We start from the raw sequence: 20,130 nt of genomic DNA on the forward strand, positions 1-20,130 counted from the left end.
GTAGAGAGCCTCCATATGAAAATATCCTTGTCCATTCCAGGCATGCTAGTGAATGCCCAATATATCTATTTTCCTGTTCCTTTTAATTAATTTTTTTATTCTATTTGTAAGAACTCCATGATGCTCAGTGCTGATCCACCTTTTAAGAATACAGAATTACACCCACTTCCTTTTGTGCAGGAATTACAATAAACTTCCTCTAGTTTAGTAGTATCTTTGCCTCCAGTTTCTGTTAGGAAAGGGAGTTGGTGTTATTACAGTGAAAGAACATAGCTCAGCTGCCTTAGACACGATCTAATAGCTAATAATTAACCAACAAAGCCAAGCAAATCTTATATCAGTATCCCCTACCTTATTTGTTTGGATTTTGTGGTTTATCACAATCCCCATGTCACTGAAATACGAAGCTCAGATTCCTGTACATTCATTTACTGCTTGATCCAGACAAATAGTTTTACAGCCAATATTTCAAAGGCTCTATCATATATTACTTTGTTAGAAGACAGGCCTCCATCCTCCTCATACAGTTCCACTGCTATTTAATGTGCATGACTTCTGACTTTAGAAGATTATAAATGAAAAACCTCACTTCATTATCCAAACACTACCCCAGCTCCCATTCTTTCAACATAATCCAAGCAATTAGCATTGTTAGAGTAAGAATCTGGGGTCTGGTGATAAAAATTTCATCTGGTCCCTAACTAGTAACAATTATAGTTAAATCTGGGTATGGAAAGACTGGAATAATTTTGTGTCTCTGCTTCCTTCTTCTTCAAATCACAGAATGCAAATAAGATCCAGAAATAACTTTTCTATTCCACAGCAGCTGGCAAAGTCAGGTGTTAAGATTGGCTTTTACCATATGATCACAGTGACTACTAAACAGTATAAATTTTTTTGAAGTAATAGCTTGCCAGTTCTATAGCAACTTGGACTATAGTTCCTGTTTTTATAAACTTCCAACCTTTATAAGTTAAGCCCATTTTTATTGTCAATACTCTTCAAATTTAACATGATGCCAATTCAAAATTTTTCCCTTAATTCTTACATTCCCAGAAATTACTAGGAGATGAAAAAAGAGAAGCATTTTTAGACCTACTTTTTCTTCAGTTTGCCAACTCTTATAAGCTCGCTTCAGCTTTTTGTTTTCTTGAGTATGTTTGCCACTTTAAAAGTATGAGGACATAAAAGAATCAATAAAAGAAAGTTAACACAGGTTTAAAAGAGCTCCAGCCTGCCAAGGCCATGCTTAGATTGACAGAGTCAACAAAAGCACAGATGGAGCAGACTTGGACACCTGCAAACTCTTGCTGTTGGCTATAGGCCTTCATTCAGCACAAGAAATCAGCTTTTTTTTTGTAATGTGAAGCACCTGATAAGACTACCTGAAGTCACTGGAGCTGCAGGTGATTGTCACCACCACCATCCCCACCCAACGAAGCTTTTATGCTTAACTTCAAGCACATGTGCTTGTGATTAACATTTCCACGAGCACTTGAAGTCCTGCTCCTGCACACTCTGCTTTTGCATCCTGGCTAACAGGGTGACCTCCAGTCTCACTCTCAGCTTCAGGGCACTAACAACCCTACCAGCCTCTCTTGGCACCTGACCTACACTTCCTGCCTACAAATCCGGGGTCTCCAGCTCTGTCCTTCACCTTTAGTCTCTGTGTCCCAGGCTACACTGCAGAGTATCTGTCTCCAGCCCTTGCCTTGACTCACAGACTGACACTGGATCCACCTTATATGCAGTTTGTTGCCTGGATGGCTCCCACCTTGCACCTTGCCTTACCTCACGTCTTTGGCAATCTCTCCTGGGTGGACTCTGGACCCACGTTGTAGCCTTGTCTCCACTCCTGTCTCTGGCCCCGTACCCTTTTGATCCTGACTGGATTCTCTGGAGAGATGCTGGACCTGGATCATTATTTTGTCTTGTCTGGGACAGTCAAAGGACCCTGTGTCTGTACTCTCCTCAGCTGCTGTGGGACTGGATCCTGCTTGGTGAGGGAGGGCACTGCCTGTGTGGGGTCACCCTTGGCTCCCTTTCCCTCAGGGAACAGGCAGATCCTCCAGCTCCCTGGCTCTCAGTGATCCAGTCAGTAACATCAACCACTTTCCTTAAATTCACTGGGCTTTGGATTAAGCCATGAAAATTTTTGTTTAAGACAGTGGGAATATTTGCAGCCCTTCAGTCTTTTCCCTGAGATTCCTGTGAAGTGCAGGAGAACTCTGAGTGTTCTGCAGCAAAAATGTGAAAGCCCAGGCACTCCAGGTGCAATGTAGGGATCCTTGTTCACGTGTGCTATTTCAACTCCTCTAAAATATGAACGTACCTTTCAAAGTGCAGAGAAGGCAAATGGGAAAATAAAAAAAAAATAATCTATTTTTAGCCAAAAAAAGAAAGACTGATTTATGAAATGAACTTTGTACCATATCTACTTAAAAGGCACAAAGTAATTTTACAGAAGACCTCTGTCCCAGAAAATTCCATTCTCTGAGGAAAATGTCTGCCAGTACAAAGTGGTGGAATCATTCTTCCAGCAAAAAGGCAGGGATGATACAAAAAGATGGAGTGAAGGAAGGGGACACAGTAGAATAATACGGTATACTGATTATCTACTCACATAGAGGCTACCCCAATAGAAGCTTATTAAATGTGACAGTTTTCTGGCTCATAAGCCATCTGGAATTGTCTGACCAAGGCCACACTATTAAATTATCTCAGCCTCCAAAACAGGGTGACCACATCAGAACTCCAATTAGGAATAGTTCCTGGCCTGTGTCAACCCCTGAACCATGCCTGGGAAGTGCCTGGGAAAATGCTGTCAGTTCAGAAAAAAACTTTACAAAATCTCTTTCAACAGTACACTGATACAGACAAGGAAGTTCAGTGCAGGAGAAAGGTCCCTGAAATGAATTAATTTACCTGTAGAGCAGTAGCTCCAGCCTCTGAGGAATTCCTCTTACTCTGCAGTTCAATGGCTGAAATAGTGGAGCCATAATTTCGCTGACTCCTCGCTATTATTTTTGACATCATGGAAAAGTAGAGCCTGCAGAACCCTGTAGTAATAACTGACAGCCCACAACAGAGATGTATGTTCTTCTTGACCTGTTCAGCAGCAAAGTCAAGGCATTTGGTCCATCAGCCTCCTCTCATTTCCTGGCTGGCCATCTGCGTGTCTGATCAGAACCCAGGCCTCACTGGGAACCACTCCTCAGGCTCAGCCAGAACACAGGCTGTTTGTCCTCCACGAAGGCAAACATACCAGATGGTTTGGAACATCTGACAGTGGTGAAGGCTACAACTACAAAGGTGTGGATCGAGAAATTTTAAGGACCAGTGACCCCTTTAATGGCTTCTCTAAAGTAAATGGAATGACACTCCCAAAAAAGCAGAATCAAGCCTGCAGAAATTCTGGTTTTGCACAAATATAACTGCATGTATCATCTCCTCATGCATGTGAGCTTCCTGTGAAAACTGAGGATTAAATAGTTACCTTCTTTAAATTTTGCTTTATGGTTGTACTGTCTCTCTCCACCACCTTCATCATTTCTTGGCTTGCCATGTACAAGATGTTGGCTGTAGAAAAAGAGACATGCAAAAGTGTAAGTACACAGCAAATCTTTTAGGAAAAACAAGATGGGCCCAACCCTGAAAAACAGGCAGAGCAACCAGAGCAGTCGCTGTCTCTACAATCTCATGGAAAAGAATCCCATTGAGAGAAAGAGCAGAATTATCTCACCTAACCAAATGAGTAAAAAGCCATACAGACTAACTTAAGTCACCTCTTATTAATTAATTCCATAATTAATGGAAAGGGAGACATTTTTGGAATATAAGTCTACCCTTACAGACTTAAGAATCAGCGAACAGTGATGACTCTCTCTCTCTCTCTCCTAAACCAGAGAAGGATCTCTGATGACTAGCTTTCCCTACATGCTTCTAGAAAGGTAAAGGTAAGTATGATAAATCATCCATGAAGTGTTTGCAAAGGTGGGCTTTTAAATACAAAGCATACAATAAAAGGCATTATTAATCAACAGATGATTAAATTACTGACATCCCAATATGCAAGTCATTCAAATATTCCACATAACATATAATAAAAACAATGGAAACTACAAATGTCATTGAAAACTGCAGTTCTGCATAATACCGAGGGTACCTACCGAGCTAAGACTGGACACCAAATGTCTAAGTCTTACCTTCCTGGAATGTAAAGTATTAAAAATGGCTCAGTGCAGTTTATTGTGAGTTGGTCTGCAAGATACTGTCTCGGAGACATAAATAATTAGGTCTAACATTTGGACACCTAATTCATTTTATGAGGTGTTGAATTCTGGCATGTCTCAGGTATATTAGACAGCAATAGGAACTCAGCACTTCTAAAAAAGTGGATTGGTTTGTCTGGATGCTTAAATATTCACAAATTTAAACATTTTGACACAGAAGGGTCATACTGTGTCCACCCTGCCGGGCTTCTGTTACAACAGAACCTGCAGAAGCTGAAGGTATACTGATTAAATCCTTGCTTAAACACTTCAGTCAGCTCGATGATGCAGTGAAGCTGCCCCAGGGCCTCCCTCATGCCCTGCCAGACCTGCTTCACTTTGGCTGTGGAGTGCAGGTGGGCAGACAGGCGGAGCTCCTCGGAGAGAGAGCCCAACCTCACAAAGTACCTCCTCTTCTCCCGCTGCTGCTCCACAGGCATCGCATCCGAGCCCTCCTCACACACCGCCAGCTTGGCTAATTCCTCATTTCCAAGGCTTTGAACAAGCACTGTTGGATTATAAGTTTTGCTGCAGAACAAACAAACCTCACGTATTCAACTGCAGAACCCAGAGTTGCTACATGACCATCAATGTTGCACCTCCAAAGGGTGTTTCAATAAGGGCAATACATTTTGACATCGATGCTGTACTGAAGAAATGTGAAGCTAGCCAAAGAATTAGCACTTCTTTTACCCTTTTTTTCTGCCCAGTGAGCTTACTGGGCTCATGATGGCCAAGTCTCTCATGACCTTACAGTATGAAGCCTCTATGTATGTGGATCACAGAGACATTCATAACCTGTATGTGAAAATGAATGACAATAATGTGAAAATGAATGACAATTCTCACCAGTTTGCAAAACCAATGGAAGACCCTGAGCAGATAAATTACCTTAAAGCATTTCAATTTCAAGGTCCTAGAATGACTAAAAGTATTTTAAAATATGAAATACTGGAAAGACTGACTATTTTTAAAATCTGAAGCAATGGAGTTTCGTGCACAAGTAGGTAATGACAGCGTTGAATCCGATGCTGCTTTGAGACAGGAGTAATACATTCTCACACTGTGAGATAGGGGAGGAAATGGTAATCACACAGGTCTTTGGTGGTGACCAAAACATGTAGTTGGCTGAATTCCAGCACTGCTCTAACGAAGCAGAATGCCACCGGAGAGATGAGTGATGGCGCTGGAGATCGAATGTTAAAAGACAAAGCCAGTGCTCTCAAGTAAAAAAAAATAGAATTCCTAGAAAGTAGTATCTACTTCTGAGCCAGTCAAAGAAGATGTAACTCAGTTCTATGCCTGCAGAGCTCTGTCTTCTTCAATTAAACACTGAACATAGCTAATTCAATTTCTTCCTTTCCTAGGCAAGATGAAAGGGATGCAGATGTGACATCACATGGACAATCCAGCAAATTTGCTGGTCCTATCCTACTCTGCTGGGCAAAGGCGTCTCTGTGCAGTTTTGTGTCTCGCAACCTGATCACCTAATCCCTTGGTGTAGCCGGCAAAAGTCTGTGCATCTACAGCATTGTTGAGTTCATACCCTGACACTGGTGGTTGTTTTCTCAATTCAGCCCAAAACACTGGTGCATTATACACACATCTTAGAATGCACCTTCAGAAATCATCTAGGAAAACCTTAACTGAGAGATATGAAAGGCAGCTGGCACAAGTCCACAGGAGAGTTGCTAAATTGATCACAGGGTTGGAGCACTTCTATGCAGACAGGCTGAGAGAGCTAGGGCTGTTCAGCCTGGAGAAGTGAAGGATTCAGGGAGACCTTACAGCCCCTTCCAGTACCTAAAGGGGCTACAGGAAAGCTGGAGAGGGACTTCTCAAAAGGGCATGGAGGGATAGGAGAATGGCCTTAGGCTGAAAGAGGGCAGGTTTATATTAGATACAGGGAAGGAAGAAATTCTTTACTGTGAGGATGGTGAGGCACTAGCACAGGTTGCACAGAGAACCTGTAGATGCCCAGTCCCTGGAAGTGTTCCAGGCCAAGTTGGATGGGGCTTTGAGCAACCTAGTCTACTGGAAGGTGTCCCTGCCCGTGGAATGGAGGCTGGAACTAGATGATCTTTAAGGTCCCTTCCAATCCAAACCACTCTGCAATTCTACAAGGAAGTCTATAGGTATTTAATTAATTTTAGATTGATTCCTGTTTCTAATGTGATAAACATGAGTTTAGTGCTCAAAACTCCTACTTATAACTGAATCTGTCTGATCTGTCTGTCAAAAGCCCTGCTCTGTATCAGAAGGCAGGACATGGAGAGCAGCCCTTTCCACCTGAGATGCTGGTCCTTCAGGTGTATGTGGCTCACTATGGATTTACAAGATTTCACAAAGCACTAAGTGCACAAGCCTGGATTTGGCAATAGGACTTGTACAAAACCTCCTGTGTGGGGATTTTAGTACGTCAAGTTTTCAACTTTCCAGTCCAGAATGAGGTTGTTGTCAGTAGGCCACAATTTTTTACTGTATCTGAAGTCAGAACTTCTGCATTATCTTGCAGCACCAACAGAGGATGGTTGTCAGGGATGAAAATACTAGTGGTCATCAGTGCAGAACCTGATACACAGCAGTTCACTCAAGACCAGTGGGATTCTGAAGGCAGCTCTCCACCCACAGTTCGGTCCTACAGTGGGAATAGTAAGTACTCCCCTGCTCTCCTTCTCCCATCTCACTGGTTCCTCTGTCCTATCTCCTGTTCTTGGTGGGGTTTGCTCATACTTCCAAGGTGCTTGTGCTTTTTTTCAGTAAACAATAAGAGGTGAAGTGGAATCCACGCACTTAGTAAACTTAGATTAGTCATACAGATCCTAAAGGTAAACCAGTAAGACAGCAAAGGCGATAAGGGCAGTACTTTGAAGGCTTGGGTACTGTGCAAGAAAGGGAACCAGGAAGGCAGGATTAAGCTAAACCGGATGAATGGGAAGGTTCAAGAGTCTATTTCAAACTAAAAAAAAACCCCTTCAAATGTTGGAAACACAATCCTAGGGAAACCAATAAACAGGAACTTAAACTTCGGCAGGCGTTAAGTAAGAGGAAATTGCAAAGAGCAAAAGTAGGTTTCCAAGAACAAACATTAAAAGATTTAAAAATAAACAATAAAATATTCCTTAGGTATATCAGAAACAAGAGGCCTACAACAGAATTTGTACAGCTAAAGGAGTAGCTAAAGAAGATAATTACACTGTTTGGAAGGTAAATGACTTTCCTTTATGGCAGCCAACTTTCTTGTTCAATACATTCGGGAAGTTTCTCCTCTCTATATTCTTTCTCTGGCAATAACAATTTCTCTTTGAGTAGTAAGGTATCAAAAAGCAGCGACACTGGAGGATACAGAACATATCAGGGTATATTCAGGAGTATAAGGAACCTTAAATAGAGAATTAATGAGTGAGTAACTACCTTGCTACGCAAGAATCACCCTGTCCTGTGGCTTGGAGAGTAGAAAATACTGTCTCATTGCTACTGATTTTACAAAGGAAAATAACACTTTACTGATCTGTAAGTTCTTCAGTAAGCACAATCAAACGATAAAAATTACAGGTCATCTAAAAGGTCTGTCTTACATATCACACAACAAACATTGGCTGGAACTAAACAGCTGTAAAATGAAAGGTTGCAAAATGTTTTAAGAAGGAGTCTGGAAGCAAAGAATAAAGATTAGGATTAGATTAGCTAATCTGTTTTTTAACAGCAAAAAATAAAGTCTAGATTCATCACAATTTTACCCCCCCCAATTTATGCTAATAAAAGTTAAATAAATAATAATAATAACAACATTTAAAATTTTATTATAAAAGATCTAAATAATTATTGAGCACACCTGGCAAATTGATCATTTTTGGGATGGATTAAATTACCTCTCAAGAAAACTCTCTTTTTAGTGATAAGACCTTTAGACTTAAATCTAAGTGCCTAAAAATGCAGGTGGAATGAATCTTGGCTTAAGATTCTAGTCCAGCTTCCTATTAAAATATTTGGTAACTTTTCTTAATGATCTTGTCAATGGATAAGTAGTTTATTGACAGTATTTGCACAGGACACAATACTAGTCAGTTTGTGAGGAACCAGCAGGGAGAGTGTGAGAGACCTGAAGAAAAGAGAGAAAAAATCAATGCACTAGTAAAAGAAATTCAAATTATGGAAAAGGTAAGCAAGATACAGGCAGAAAAAAAAAATCAGAGTATTTTTTCCATTACAAGCTTAATGCAAAGAATGGAATCAGAAACCAGAGACCCTTAAGACAACTGCTGTTCACTGTCCACATTAACTCAACATTCCAATCAAAGCATTTAAACTTCATATATAGTAGGAGGAGAATTCTGCAGTACCAGTATAGAAATCACACAACATGCCCACATCTGAAGAGCTGTGTATGCTGAGTGCTGAGAGTCACAACCCCTGTAGGACACTGCAAAACCAAGAACAGTGGTGAAAACAATCAAAGAAGTACAATTAAAGATGTGTTGCTGTCATCATGTTCATGATATTTCAGGATGCACTGGTTTTCCCTCTCTTACAGCACAATACATTTAAATACAAAACAATAAAAGGAAGTACTTTTTAATGCCATATGCAATTAACTATGAACCTTGCTGCCACGGGAAACTGATGCACATATGTATTCGATGCGTTCACATTACGTGTGTTGCCCTGACCTCCTCTAATTGCAAATGCAGTTAATACAATTAACGTCAGGACCTCTTCATAGGTATGAAAATCACGTCCCACTTTACAACATGACACGTTAACCCATATCAACTTGCGAGCCATGATATTCCCAGGATACTTTTCCTGCAGAACTATTGCTTAACCAGTAATTTACCATTCTTGTATGTAATTTATGTACAGAACAACTTGTCTCTTTAAGGAATGACAGCATTCTCCTCTCCTTGCCCCCCAGACACTTCTCTTAGCTTGTGAAGGTCACTTTGATCCCGTTCCTCCCCAGCACATCTGCAGCACCTTCTAGCACAGTGCCACCTGTAACCTCAGCAAACACACACTGTATTCCACCACTCACATCCCTAACACGACCACTGAATGCTAAAGGACTGAAGATAAAACAGTTATAAAACCCTTCTAGCTACATCTTTCAAGTTTCAAAAATCCTCCTGAATCCCATTTTCCATAGTCACACATCTGTCTAGTAGTTGTTTCACGTATGTCATATTTCCCAAACTTTGTTATAAGAACATAATAGCAGACAGTGTAAAAATCTTTATTAAGGTCAAAATAGCCTAAATCCACTGCTTCCCTCTAATCCACATTATACTGTAAGAAGTTTAATGTCTATGGAAAGCTATATTGAAAGAGATACCATTATAAAGCAAGAACAGTAACCTTCTCTCTTGCTGCTGTGGAATGTCAATCTGGGCTTCTTCAGAAAAGCTATTTTTCTCAAAAGCTAAGTCACAAGTTCAGGGAGAAATCTCTCTGCTATTTCCTAATGCTATACTCTGCTAACCTTGGCATTTTTTGAATATTTAGTTCTTTCCTTTTCAAAAAAACTTGTTCTGTTTCACTATTTCATGAATACCAAGCTGCTTTTTCTAAGGAAATAACTCAGAAGAATTTACTTACTTTTTTTGTGTGCAATTATAAAGTCATCTCAAAAGGCTCTCAGGGACTGTTACTTTGAGCTTTTCAGCAGCTCTGAAAATCAGGCTGTGAACTGGGTACAACCCAGTTGCTAAGACTTAGATAATAAATGGCCTCTGAGATCTTTCACTAGGCTTTGAAGAGGAAGGTTGTCCTGTGAGATCATCTTCTCAGTGCTTGCTACCTGGTGTTACAGTCTCTGGAAAGATTTCCAACATGTGCCAATGCTTGCTTTAGCTGAAAATCTCTAAAGATTCTGATAATCATTATCAAGAGTCCTGGAAAAAATATTTATTGGGTGGTGTTGTCATGATTTCAAGTAGAATATAAAATGCAACCTAGAGCCCACGTGCCGAACTTCTTGAGTAATGAAATTGTCTCACCAAAATCTGCAGAACTAGTCACTGCACAAAATAAAGCACATCCAGAAATCTGCAGGACCCTGGCTCAAAATGCAAACACAGGGAATGCAAACAATAGGCTGTGTGGAAGCTGTATTGGAGTTGTGACCTCAGTGTCCACACTGACTTAGGGTGAGATGTAGCTTTGATCTGTTTGGCATTCACCAGTGTATCTCACTACTCATTAAAGAGAGAAATGGCTGGGGTTTAGTAAAGGCAAAAAGAGACTGAATTTAGTATTCTGAAAAATCATTACATGTGAAAGATAAGAGTGTGGGATGAAGGGTCAGGAGGCCTGGAATTTTTCTATCACTGAAATCCTCTGAGACTCTGTGCAAGTCAAAATCTCTGTGTCTCAGTTTCCTCATTTTAAAAACATGCTTCAGGCTGCTTTGTCAAAAAAGCGTATTTTGTAGACTGTAAGTACCTGTAAGTACCTAAAATCAAGACGTGCCTCTGTGAGAATACTGTGCTTGCTACGTTTAAAATCTTTCTCTGAACTGGCTTAGTGAAGCCAACACAAAAGGCTTGGAGGACACAATACACACACACTTATATGATGTGCTGCCTCTTTGCTTTCAGCAGGAATGCTTGAAGTGACAGTGTTAAATGTTTGAAGGATCAGAACTGTTCTGTAGTTTGAAATAGGTGTGTCTTCCATCAGTCCCTAAGTGGTACTTGGTTCAACTGAAATGAGTTGCTCCTGCCATAAGTTCCATGAGCTTTATAAAAAGTTGTGCACTTGGTAAAGCTTCCTACTGAAACCAAGTCAGTTCTACCTGCTTGCCACAGGAGGGACTTAACCAGTGATAAATCATGACAACATTCAGTGTCTGAAGAACCCTACCACAGCAGAGTTACAATGGGATGTGTAAATGAGATGAACACCACATACTTCAGGTAACTTGGATGTTCAGACCCCAAAATGAGAAGGGACCTCTCATGGACATGAATGTGAGTGCTTCAGAACTCCAGTCAGAGACCCAGAGTGGCTTGAAAGCACTTTACTTAACAAGGACAGTTTGCAATATCATGTCTGGAGACGAATCCTAAATGCTGCCTTGCAGAGATTTGACTTATGAAGCCATCTCTACCCACTGAGGGTACATAAAATGCAGTTATCTCCTGAAAAGACTGTGGAAGAAAGGAACAAAGTTTATTTCTTTTTTCATCTTTTGATTGTAATGCAAAAGCCCAGTACATTTGTGCACTCAATTCCCATTTAGGAAACAGGCTTCTAAAGATCTGGTCTTGAACCAGCCTAGAATTTCTAGGTAAGGAACACATAGAAGCTCTTCAGCTTTCCCTGTAAACGTATATTCACTCATTCAATTTGTTTAACAGTCTAGAGCCAATTTCAGTGGTCTTTGTTCTTAATTTTCATGGTGTAACTCCATTTCTTCAAATCTGTATTTAGCATATGCTGGACTGATGCATTATGAGTCAGCCTGGGTCAGTGGGATAATCCAAAGCACAGAAAATGAAGCTTATAACACAAATCTTTGCAGTGTCATGGCCTTTGTAACTATTCCTTCATGTGGGTTTTTCACACAGCAACTAGGTAAGGAAAAGCATTTCTCAAAAAACAAGGGAACAGAAAAAACGTGGTTGCAAACCTACAGAGACTGGCCAATGTACCTGGTGACAGCTGTAGAACCCCAAAGCACTTTTATTATGTTCTATTCCATCTCAAGTTTTGCTGATACCCCTTGTAATTCATAACCAGGTCACCAGAGTTTAATAACAAAAAAAAATCTATAGTTAATTATGTAAGTATCATAAGGAATTAGCCCTTAGAGCTTAAAAGTGAAATCAAAGTTCAAAAAGACAAATACTGTGCTTATTGTGCTTTTAACATATAAATACCTTCCTAAAATATTGTAACTTTTTATATGCAGATCTTTTACATACACAGGTTACCTTGAATATGGAAGCCCCTCATTTATTCCCAGGTCAGGCTTATGAAATTTACTGCCAACTTAGCTTCTCCCCATGATCCTGGCAATGACCTTTTTCCTGCCCTGGTAGGATCATTCCCTCTCCATGGATTAAAGGTGATTAAGGATCAGTGTCAGTTTAGTCTCATATATTTGCTAAGCAGAGACGACAAACTGTGCCAAAATGTGTTAGATTTATTTGTGGGGGTTTTGTGATAGAGGAACCCCGATCGGGCTCAAATCAAGGATCCAGAAAAGAAAAGACTGCTTTATATCATTGGTAGCTCTTTAACCCAAAGTGTCACAGCAAGGACTTAATATCCTTCAGCTAAATTATTAGTTTTCATGAACAATAATGACTGAAATCAATCAAGCTTTTCAGTGCTTAGGGTTATTTAACCACCAATTCAAGCAGCCAGTTGTTAGATGAATACCTGTATCTATTGAGCTGAACTTCAAACACATTGATACAGCCCCAAGGCAGCCAAGTAAATAATGTGTGAAACAGAAAATGTCCTGATTTTGAAGAAATACATGTCTAGCATTATTATTATTATTATTTTTCTAAAGATTTTAGAACTATATTCTAAACCAAAATGTTGTCATTCTATTCTATGGATATCAACAGATCTATGCTGGATCTTGGAAACCTATGTAGATTTCAGGGAAGAAACATATTACTAATTCAGGACAGATAAACTTTATACTTGTTTCGTGAAGCAATTCAGAGATTTCCTGTACTTGGACTTAAATATGTGGTTTTCCTCAAGTTTTTAAATTTTTTGCTTGATTATCAAATATCCAAAGATGTTTTGCTTGTTTATTTTCAAGAAGAAGATTAGGGCTAGATTAATTGTAAACTCACACTAAAAACTGAGGGATCACATTATGTTGTCTGTGGAAAGTCAAGATGAGTTGGAACTATGTCTGTGTGCAAAGAAACCTTGAAAAAAATCACTTACATATGGTGCACATACCTGTAAAATATAAATGAAAGTTATACATTTCTGACTTAACCCTGATAAACTTGGAGATATATACATGCCCTTGATCAATTTAAAAATCAGCTCTGGGTTGTGGTGCCACATCTAGAGCTCATTCTGTGTGGGTTTGCTCTGTAGTCGATATCTTAATTACATAAAAATGATACTATGTTCTTTGCTGGCCTAAGGAGATGAAGTTACTGTGACAGAAAGAATAGACAGAAAGAGATGCCATACTAATGAAACAAGAGACAACAACAAAGGGAAAAATTCCATCTTTTCAACTTCATTGGCTAATGAATTTCAGGAAATCATCAGAATAGTTCCTTTTCCAACAAAAATGAGTGGTTGTGAAGATAGCCACAATCTAGACGCTTTAATGGATGCACAAGCACATTCTTTAATAGCTTGTTCATCAGACTAAAATAAACATGAGCCTACAAAGGGTTACCCGAACTCACTTCATTTCCCCACTGTTGCTGGCTTCAGATTATGTTGACTCTGTCAACAAGATTGTGGCTGTAGGTGTAAATTTATTGAGTCCCACGCATCAAAATATTGTTCTATCTTCTAAGTTAGTAGGAGCTATGTTCTGGAATGGGTACAGGGAGAAACACAAAGCCAAATTTTTACTTCAAGGTCCAGATAATACAGTTTCAGCAGCATCAGCCTTGGAAGAACACAATATAAGAGTTACTAGAGTGAACAAATTCAGAGGAAAAGAAGACTTCATCATGCTTCCCAAAAGCAAAGCTGTTGCTGCTACTCGTATCAACCAACCCCTTGGCAGATCAATATAGGGTGGAGAGACTTCTTAGCTGTTTTACAAAGGCCACACATTTTAAGGTACTGTCCTTTTTTCCCCAAGACATGAATAAACTTTTTTTAGGTAAAACTGGAGGGGGCTTGTAAGAGAGCAGTGATACCCTGGTGACTGTGGTGCAGGCTGTGAGCATTCTCTGTACTTCTACAGAGTATTCTAAGACCCTGCAGCAAGGCAAGGTTTATCACCCCTCCTGGCCACCCTCACCCATTCGCTACTTCTGGCTCCCTTGATTCTGTTCCCCACCTATAAAGAACCTCTGCTTTAGACATCTTTATTTATTTTTTTTTTAATTCTTATGTATTCCATTAGCTTTATTTTTACAGGTTTAATGTCACTTAATTAATCCATATATTTTTCAAACACTTTTCAGCTGGTCTCTGTCCTCCCTGGTCTTTGAGGCTTTTAATAAAACACAGCTCACTATGATTAAAAAAGAAAAATCTAAAATGCAACCAAGTCCAGAAGAGATCCCTTTAGTTCTTAAAGTCTTTTGCAAATCATTTGTAATTCAGAGGAATATTAAGAGGTAGAACTAATCACAACTTGTAAAAGGAATTTAATTTTACACCACATAGGATACAACCCATGATAGTAAAAACCTCTCAGGGTCAAGATATTAGCAAGTGAGGACAAAGACACCAGAAGTCAAGAAACATTTTAAATTCTCTTAATGAACTACAACTGAAATGTAGAGCTATATAGTACAATAAAAACCTCAGGTCTTTAAACCTTTACCTCTAAGAATGATGTCTTTACTAACTGGCAGACTTTTCTATTGCAGCGTTTTTGCCCATTTCTTGGAATCATTTTGTTCTGACTATTGTTGGAAATGAGACTGGACAAGATTGATTTTGGATCTCATTTTCAGATATTAGCTATTGTGTAAGTCAATAGTGTTTCTCAGTATGATAATGATGACATTCATCCAACTTTGAAGTAATTTTTCAGCAATATTTGCCACCATCTCTAAGAAAACAGCCTTCTCAATTAGGACTGTATTATCAGGGTCACAAGTTCTACTAGACCCAGGTAAAAAAACATGAAGAGTGGCTAAAACTTGCTTACTTATTCCACATTTCTTACACAAAAGTCTGATCAAAGCTCTTTATTAGTTTTCCTTCTCTGACGTTAGAGACTTGGAGCTGTTTGCTTTCAAACCCGGGGTATAGTATAGTTCTTCCTGGCATGGATTGATGGTTTGGCAAATGACAATTGCCTTGATGGTTTGCTTGATGGTTTGGAAAATGATAGTGCCTTTCACTGTGTCATCATCAAGTACTCATTGGTTATGGAACAATCTAGTCTTTTTCCATAATTGCTGTAAAGCACACATTTCCACACTGGCCTGCTTTTCACTGATCAACACCTTTGTAAAAAGGTATTTCCCAGTTTATCTTACCCCCTTTCCACCATTAAATATATCATATTCTGCTTTGACTTATCAGTTTCTCAGCTTCTGCATTGACAATCGTGAAATCAAATTTCCACAGTCTTGTTTCCTCACAGCTGCTCTCCAACAATCAAACTGTTGCTGCTTTTGCAGGTATAAATACAGGTTATATCTGCACCACTGTAGGAAACGAAGCTAGGAACTCTTCTGTGGCCCCAAGGCCAACTTGAATAGAATGGCTTGTTTTCACAAAATTAATTTTTCCTCTACTCAAAGTGCTTAGGGGGAAGATGCATGGCAGTGCCAATTCCTGAACCGTGCCTGAATACTAGGAGAATGCTAATTGAAGAAGGCTAAAACTATACCAGAAAATTCATTAATGATTAAACAGTATGGATATCATACTTCAGTGCTACCACAAGTTATTTAGCTGATTTCTAGAGGTAATCTATCTATCTGTCTATCTTCTGTATCCTGCATTCAACTTGCAGAATGCAGATTCATTCAGACTTTCAGTCAGACCACATTTTCTGAACTTTCAGATTTGCTTTTAACTAATGTCTGACATTTTTTTTCCTGTATTTTGGTTTCCTCAATCATTTCATGTTTATCTGTTTTGTTTGGTTCTTCTACACTAAAGTGTTCATCATTAGAGTTCTGAAATTCGGGGTGCTACTCTTGTATCTATCTTTAATTAGTGTGTATGAAATTACAGTGCTGGAAGGGATCTCCACTGGTCTTTTGTCTTAAGAAGAATCAATGATACCGTGTTATTTTCAGCATACAGTTATGCATCCTGTCATTGGGAAGCACAGATGTGTTTTCTTCATAGGGAATGCCATCTAGAGTTCCACTTGCAACATTAACTAAAATCTAATCTGAATAATTTTTGTTGCAATGTACTCCATTACATATTACCTTGTCTATGGACACATAATTTAATCCATGGACACACGGATTTAAGTTATTGTCCCTTACTTGCAAACTCTTACCATGTCCTCCAGTTGTCCCTTGTTTAGTCTAAATAACTCTATTTTATTTATTTTTTACCTTGAAGTTCATAATTTCTTCATATCTGACATCGGATTCACCTAATTAAATGTGGATATCTAAAGCTTAATTTTCTTCTTTCACAGTCAGTAGAAAGTACACAGTTCATCTCATCCTAAAGTCGTGACCCAGGCAGGTTAGATAACTGTTACCTATATATTTCTCCACTGACTATGGCAGGATTTTAAGGGGATTAGTGAATGAATAGAGCTCTACGCTGTAAACATGTTAAGTATTTCTGTTCTAGCACAGGTGTTACCCTTTTGTGAAAATATGCAGCCAATATGCCTTCCATCTTCAAATTCTTTGTTTCAAACTGCCATATACTCTCTGCCAATTCTCTGCTTTGATCAGTGCATTATGAGAACTACCTGAACAGCCTGTATGTTGCTGGATTCCTTCCTCTACAACCATCAAGTACACTGCATACTGCACTTTGGATAGCTCAGAATTTCTGATGGACATAATATTCAATAGGTCTCCCTGCTCTTCTTTCCCAAGCTTGTTATGTCCCTTCATATTTATCCTACAGTTTTTGTCTTTTCTTTCACCTGTGTCTGTTAAGACAATTAACTTAGGATTGTGAGATTTTTAAAGGCTTGTAACAGTACTTTATTTTCCCTACTTTTGAAATTTATATTATCTGCACATCACCTACTTCATCTACCATGTCCCTGCCAGGAGTCCTTGGTCTCTAATGAATTTCTCTCTCTACTGTAATTTTAGATCCTTCATGAGTGCAAATTTGGCCACATAGAGGACTTTTTTATCTTTCCACTTAAACTCATCATCAAGCCTTCTTTACTAAATGTTTCAATGTTAATCACCTTTTCATGGTTAAGGAAGCCAAAGCTCCCATGACACTGGTCTGATTGAAAGTGTTCCAACCTCTGTACACCTGTGCATACTTGCAAATATTCTTTTGAGGAACCTAAAACAGTGGCTTTAACAGCCATGTCTCATGTCCTGTGAAAAACAAGCAGCCTCATTACCCTGTCATTAGTTTCTCACTCTTTCTGTTTCCATACATCTTTCTTTCCTGTGCTGACACTGCAGCTTCCCAGGACAGTTCTGATGCTCTGCCTTACAAAACTATAATTTAATGTCAATTTTTTCACAGAACTCATCTGCTTTTTCACCATTTGCCATTTAACTGCTATTACTGCTGTTACTTTACACTCTTGCTTGTGTTGGCTAAGGACCACAGTAGAGACTGGGGACACATTTTGTCCGGTACCAGCAGTACTGCACACAGAAAAGCCTGAAGTGATCCTTTCTTCTGTCACACAAGGGTATCCCACAGAACCTCCACAAATTCTTAGCCTCCTTCCAGAACACTTTACTGATGCCTCCCTTAGTAAATCCTGGCAGCAGGATAATTTCACAATAACCTGTCATTATAAAATGCTTGAGAAGTATTTTAAAATATGCAAAACATTGTCAATTCTAAATTCCCATTCCTGGCCCCTGTAAAGGTAAACTTGTCAATATACAATTTAAATTGATTATTTGTTGGTAGTTGCAGCCAAAGGGAAGAGTCCTAACTGAATGACAGATTGGATGTTTTTGCATCTAAGAATGAGTTATACTGTGTGGGAGCATTAAAGGTCCAGTCAAGAGCTGGCTTCAGAGGCTATTCAGGCCACCAGAAAAAAATTAATTTCTATTCCACTGATTTTACAGTTTCTTTCTAAATCCATGACTGCTCAACGTTGAGGTGCAGATATAAACAAAGAGGTTTGCTTGTCTTTCTGAGGGACTGCAACAGGATGATAGGATTAGGTTGTATATTAGGAAAAAATTCTTTACTGTGAGGGTGGTGAGGTACTGACACAGGCTGCCAAGAGAAACTGTGCATGTCTCATCCCTGGAAGGGTTCCAGGCCAGGTTGGATGGGGCTCTGAGCAACCTGGTCTAGTGGAAGGTGTCCCTGCCAATGGCAGGGTGTTGGAACGAGATGATCTTTAAAATCTCTTCCAACTCAAACCATTCTGTGACTCCATGATTTTCATGTGCAGCAGAGCTCATCTGTATTTTGACATGCTACAACTCTATCAAAATTCCTCTAAGCTTTAAAGCAAAGTTGCTTAAACTGCAAAGCGAAGAATAAACTCTTCATTTGAACTGAAATGCCCAACAAAAAGTAGATTAAATTTTTGAAAGTAAGTTTCCATCACGAAATGTACTACTATCTGGTCACATTTTTTTCCTGGTAAGTTGCCCTGTCTTATTTTGAAGTTCTTCAGAGGAGTGTAACATTAGTTTTCTTTCCAGTTTATCCTTTGCTCTTGAGGAAGCAATCTCTGTCATTCCTCAGAAAGAGTCAGAAAACAGTGGCAAGAACTAATAATACCAAACAGCACTGTAATTTCCTATGGGGAAAACATATTTTCTACCGGTAATTATTGCCAACAGCAATCTTGGAAATATCGTATAACTTATTGTTTAAAACATCAAACAGAAGGAACTGCTTTGTATCAAGGGTGACTAATGCAGGAACGTGTGCTTCCACACATGCACCCACACATTAGATAAAATGTTGATGTTTAGAGGTTTACAAGATGCAAACATTGACTTTGTGGTCTGCTTAAGTTTATACTTGAATTTAGAATGAAAACATACCAGTTAATGTATAACCATGATTGACAGGAATAGGTAGAAATAGCTGCAGTTGGTTTGGATGAGGCTTCTCCAATCTGCTTGGTACTACAGTTGCTGGAAGATTAGAACTATAGAAGAAAATCAGTCAGCTGTGCTTGAGAAAGCACAGTGGAGACTAAGGGCAAAAATAAAAAGTTATCCAACAATTACACCCAGGTGCTTACAAACAATAGATGCTTTGTTGAGGAGTGCGAAAAACACTCATTTACTTTGTGTGATGAAGCATGTGCAGGTGAAGTGGGGTGTGTGATGGAAACTGAAATGTCTGTGGACTTAATCCTGACCCAAGTTACTTTGGAACAACTCCCATCATCTTCAAATGACAGAACTATCCCTTAGGTAGAAAAATTCAGCTCCGGTTTAAGCTCTCACAAACTGTGGCAGATGGCTGTGCTGATGGGATTTCTACCAGGGTCCAGACTTCTGGTCATGGAAAGTGTCTGCTTTCGCACTGCTAAAGGGGCACAGAAGGGCCTGGTGGAGGTGGTGCTCAGTCCACAGGGAATGGCCAGGATGGACACTGTAGCAATTCAGCATCTCCACACTGTGGTTCCTGACTAAGCTGCACTGGGATTACTTTGCTCTATTAGACCAGGGTTTATACAGGTGAGTAGCTACATGGAGGTCAGTTTAAGTGATCTTCTGGAGTGGGACTTGACACTGACTCTATTTTGAGGAAGCCTCAGGAAATTCAGCAACTGGACCACCCATCCTTTGAACAAGGTGAACTTCTTCTCAACTGGAGTGGCTTTGATTGGTATGAAAGGTGAACTTTACATTTCATTAAACATAAATCCTGTTTTCAAAGCTAATTTTAAATACACCTAACCGCTACACTAATCAGAAAGCCATCTACTGAGCCACTGGGTTTGCTCAAGATAAGCCATCATTTCCTCCACAGATCCATGAAGACTCTGTAGGCATTTTCTCCTTGTCAATACTGTCACATTAAAGAATTAGTGAGCGCTGGTGGACGTGCTCATGACAAGGAGCAGCAG

The 20,130-nt window shown here is 39.4% G+C and overlaps 1 protein-coding gene across 1 annotated transcript in view; it reads right to left on the minus strand.

The window, feature by feature from the left end:
- LDAH (lipid droplet associated hydrolase) overlaps window positions 1-20,130 on the minus strand; it is a gene marked incomplete at its 5' end in the record, with an annotated part of 40,204 nt that overhangs the window by 12,482 nt on the left and 7,592 nt on the right. The window contains one exon of the mRNA XM_027904413.1: window positions 3,497-3,579. Coding sequence (XP_027760214.1) covers window positions 3,497-3,579 — 83 coding nt within the window. The remainder of the gene's footprint in view (window positions 1-3,496; window positions 3,580-20,130) is intronic.

The sequence above is a fragment of the Empidonax traillii genome, unplaced genomic scaffold, assembly GCF_003031625.1.
Source record: "Empidonax traillii isolate 1590-97213 ecotype Southwest subspecies unplaced genomic scaffold, ASM303162v1 scaffold1056:size198982, whole genome shotgun sequence".
In the NCBI taxonomy this organism is placed as follows: Eukaryota; Metazoa; Chordata; class Aves; order Passeriformes; family Tyrannidae; genus Empidonax; species Empidonax traillii.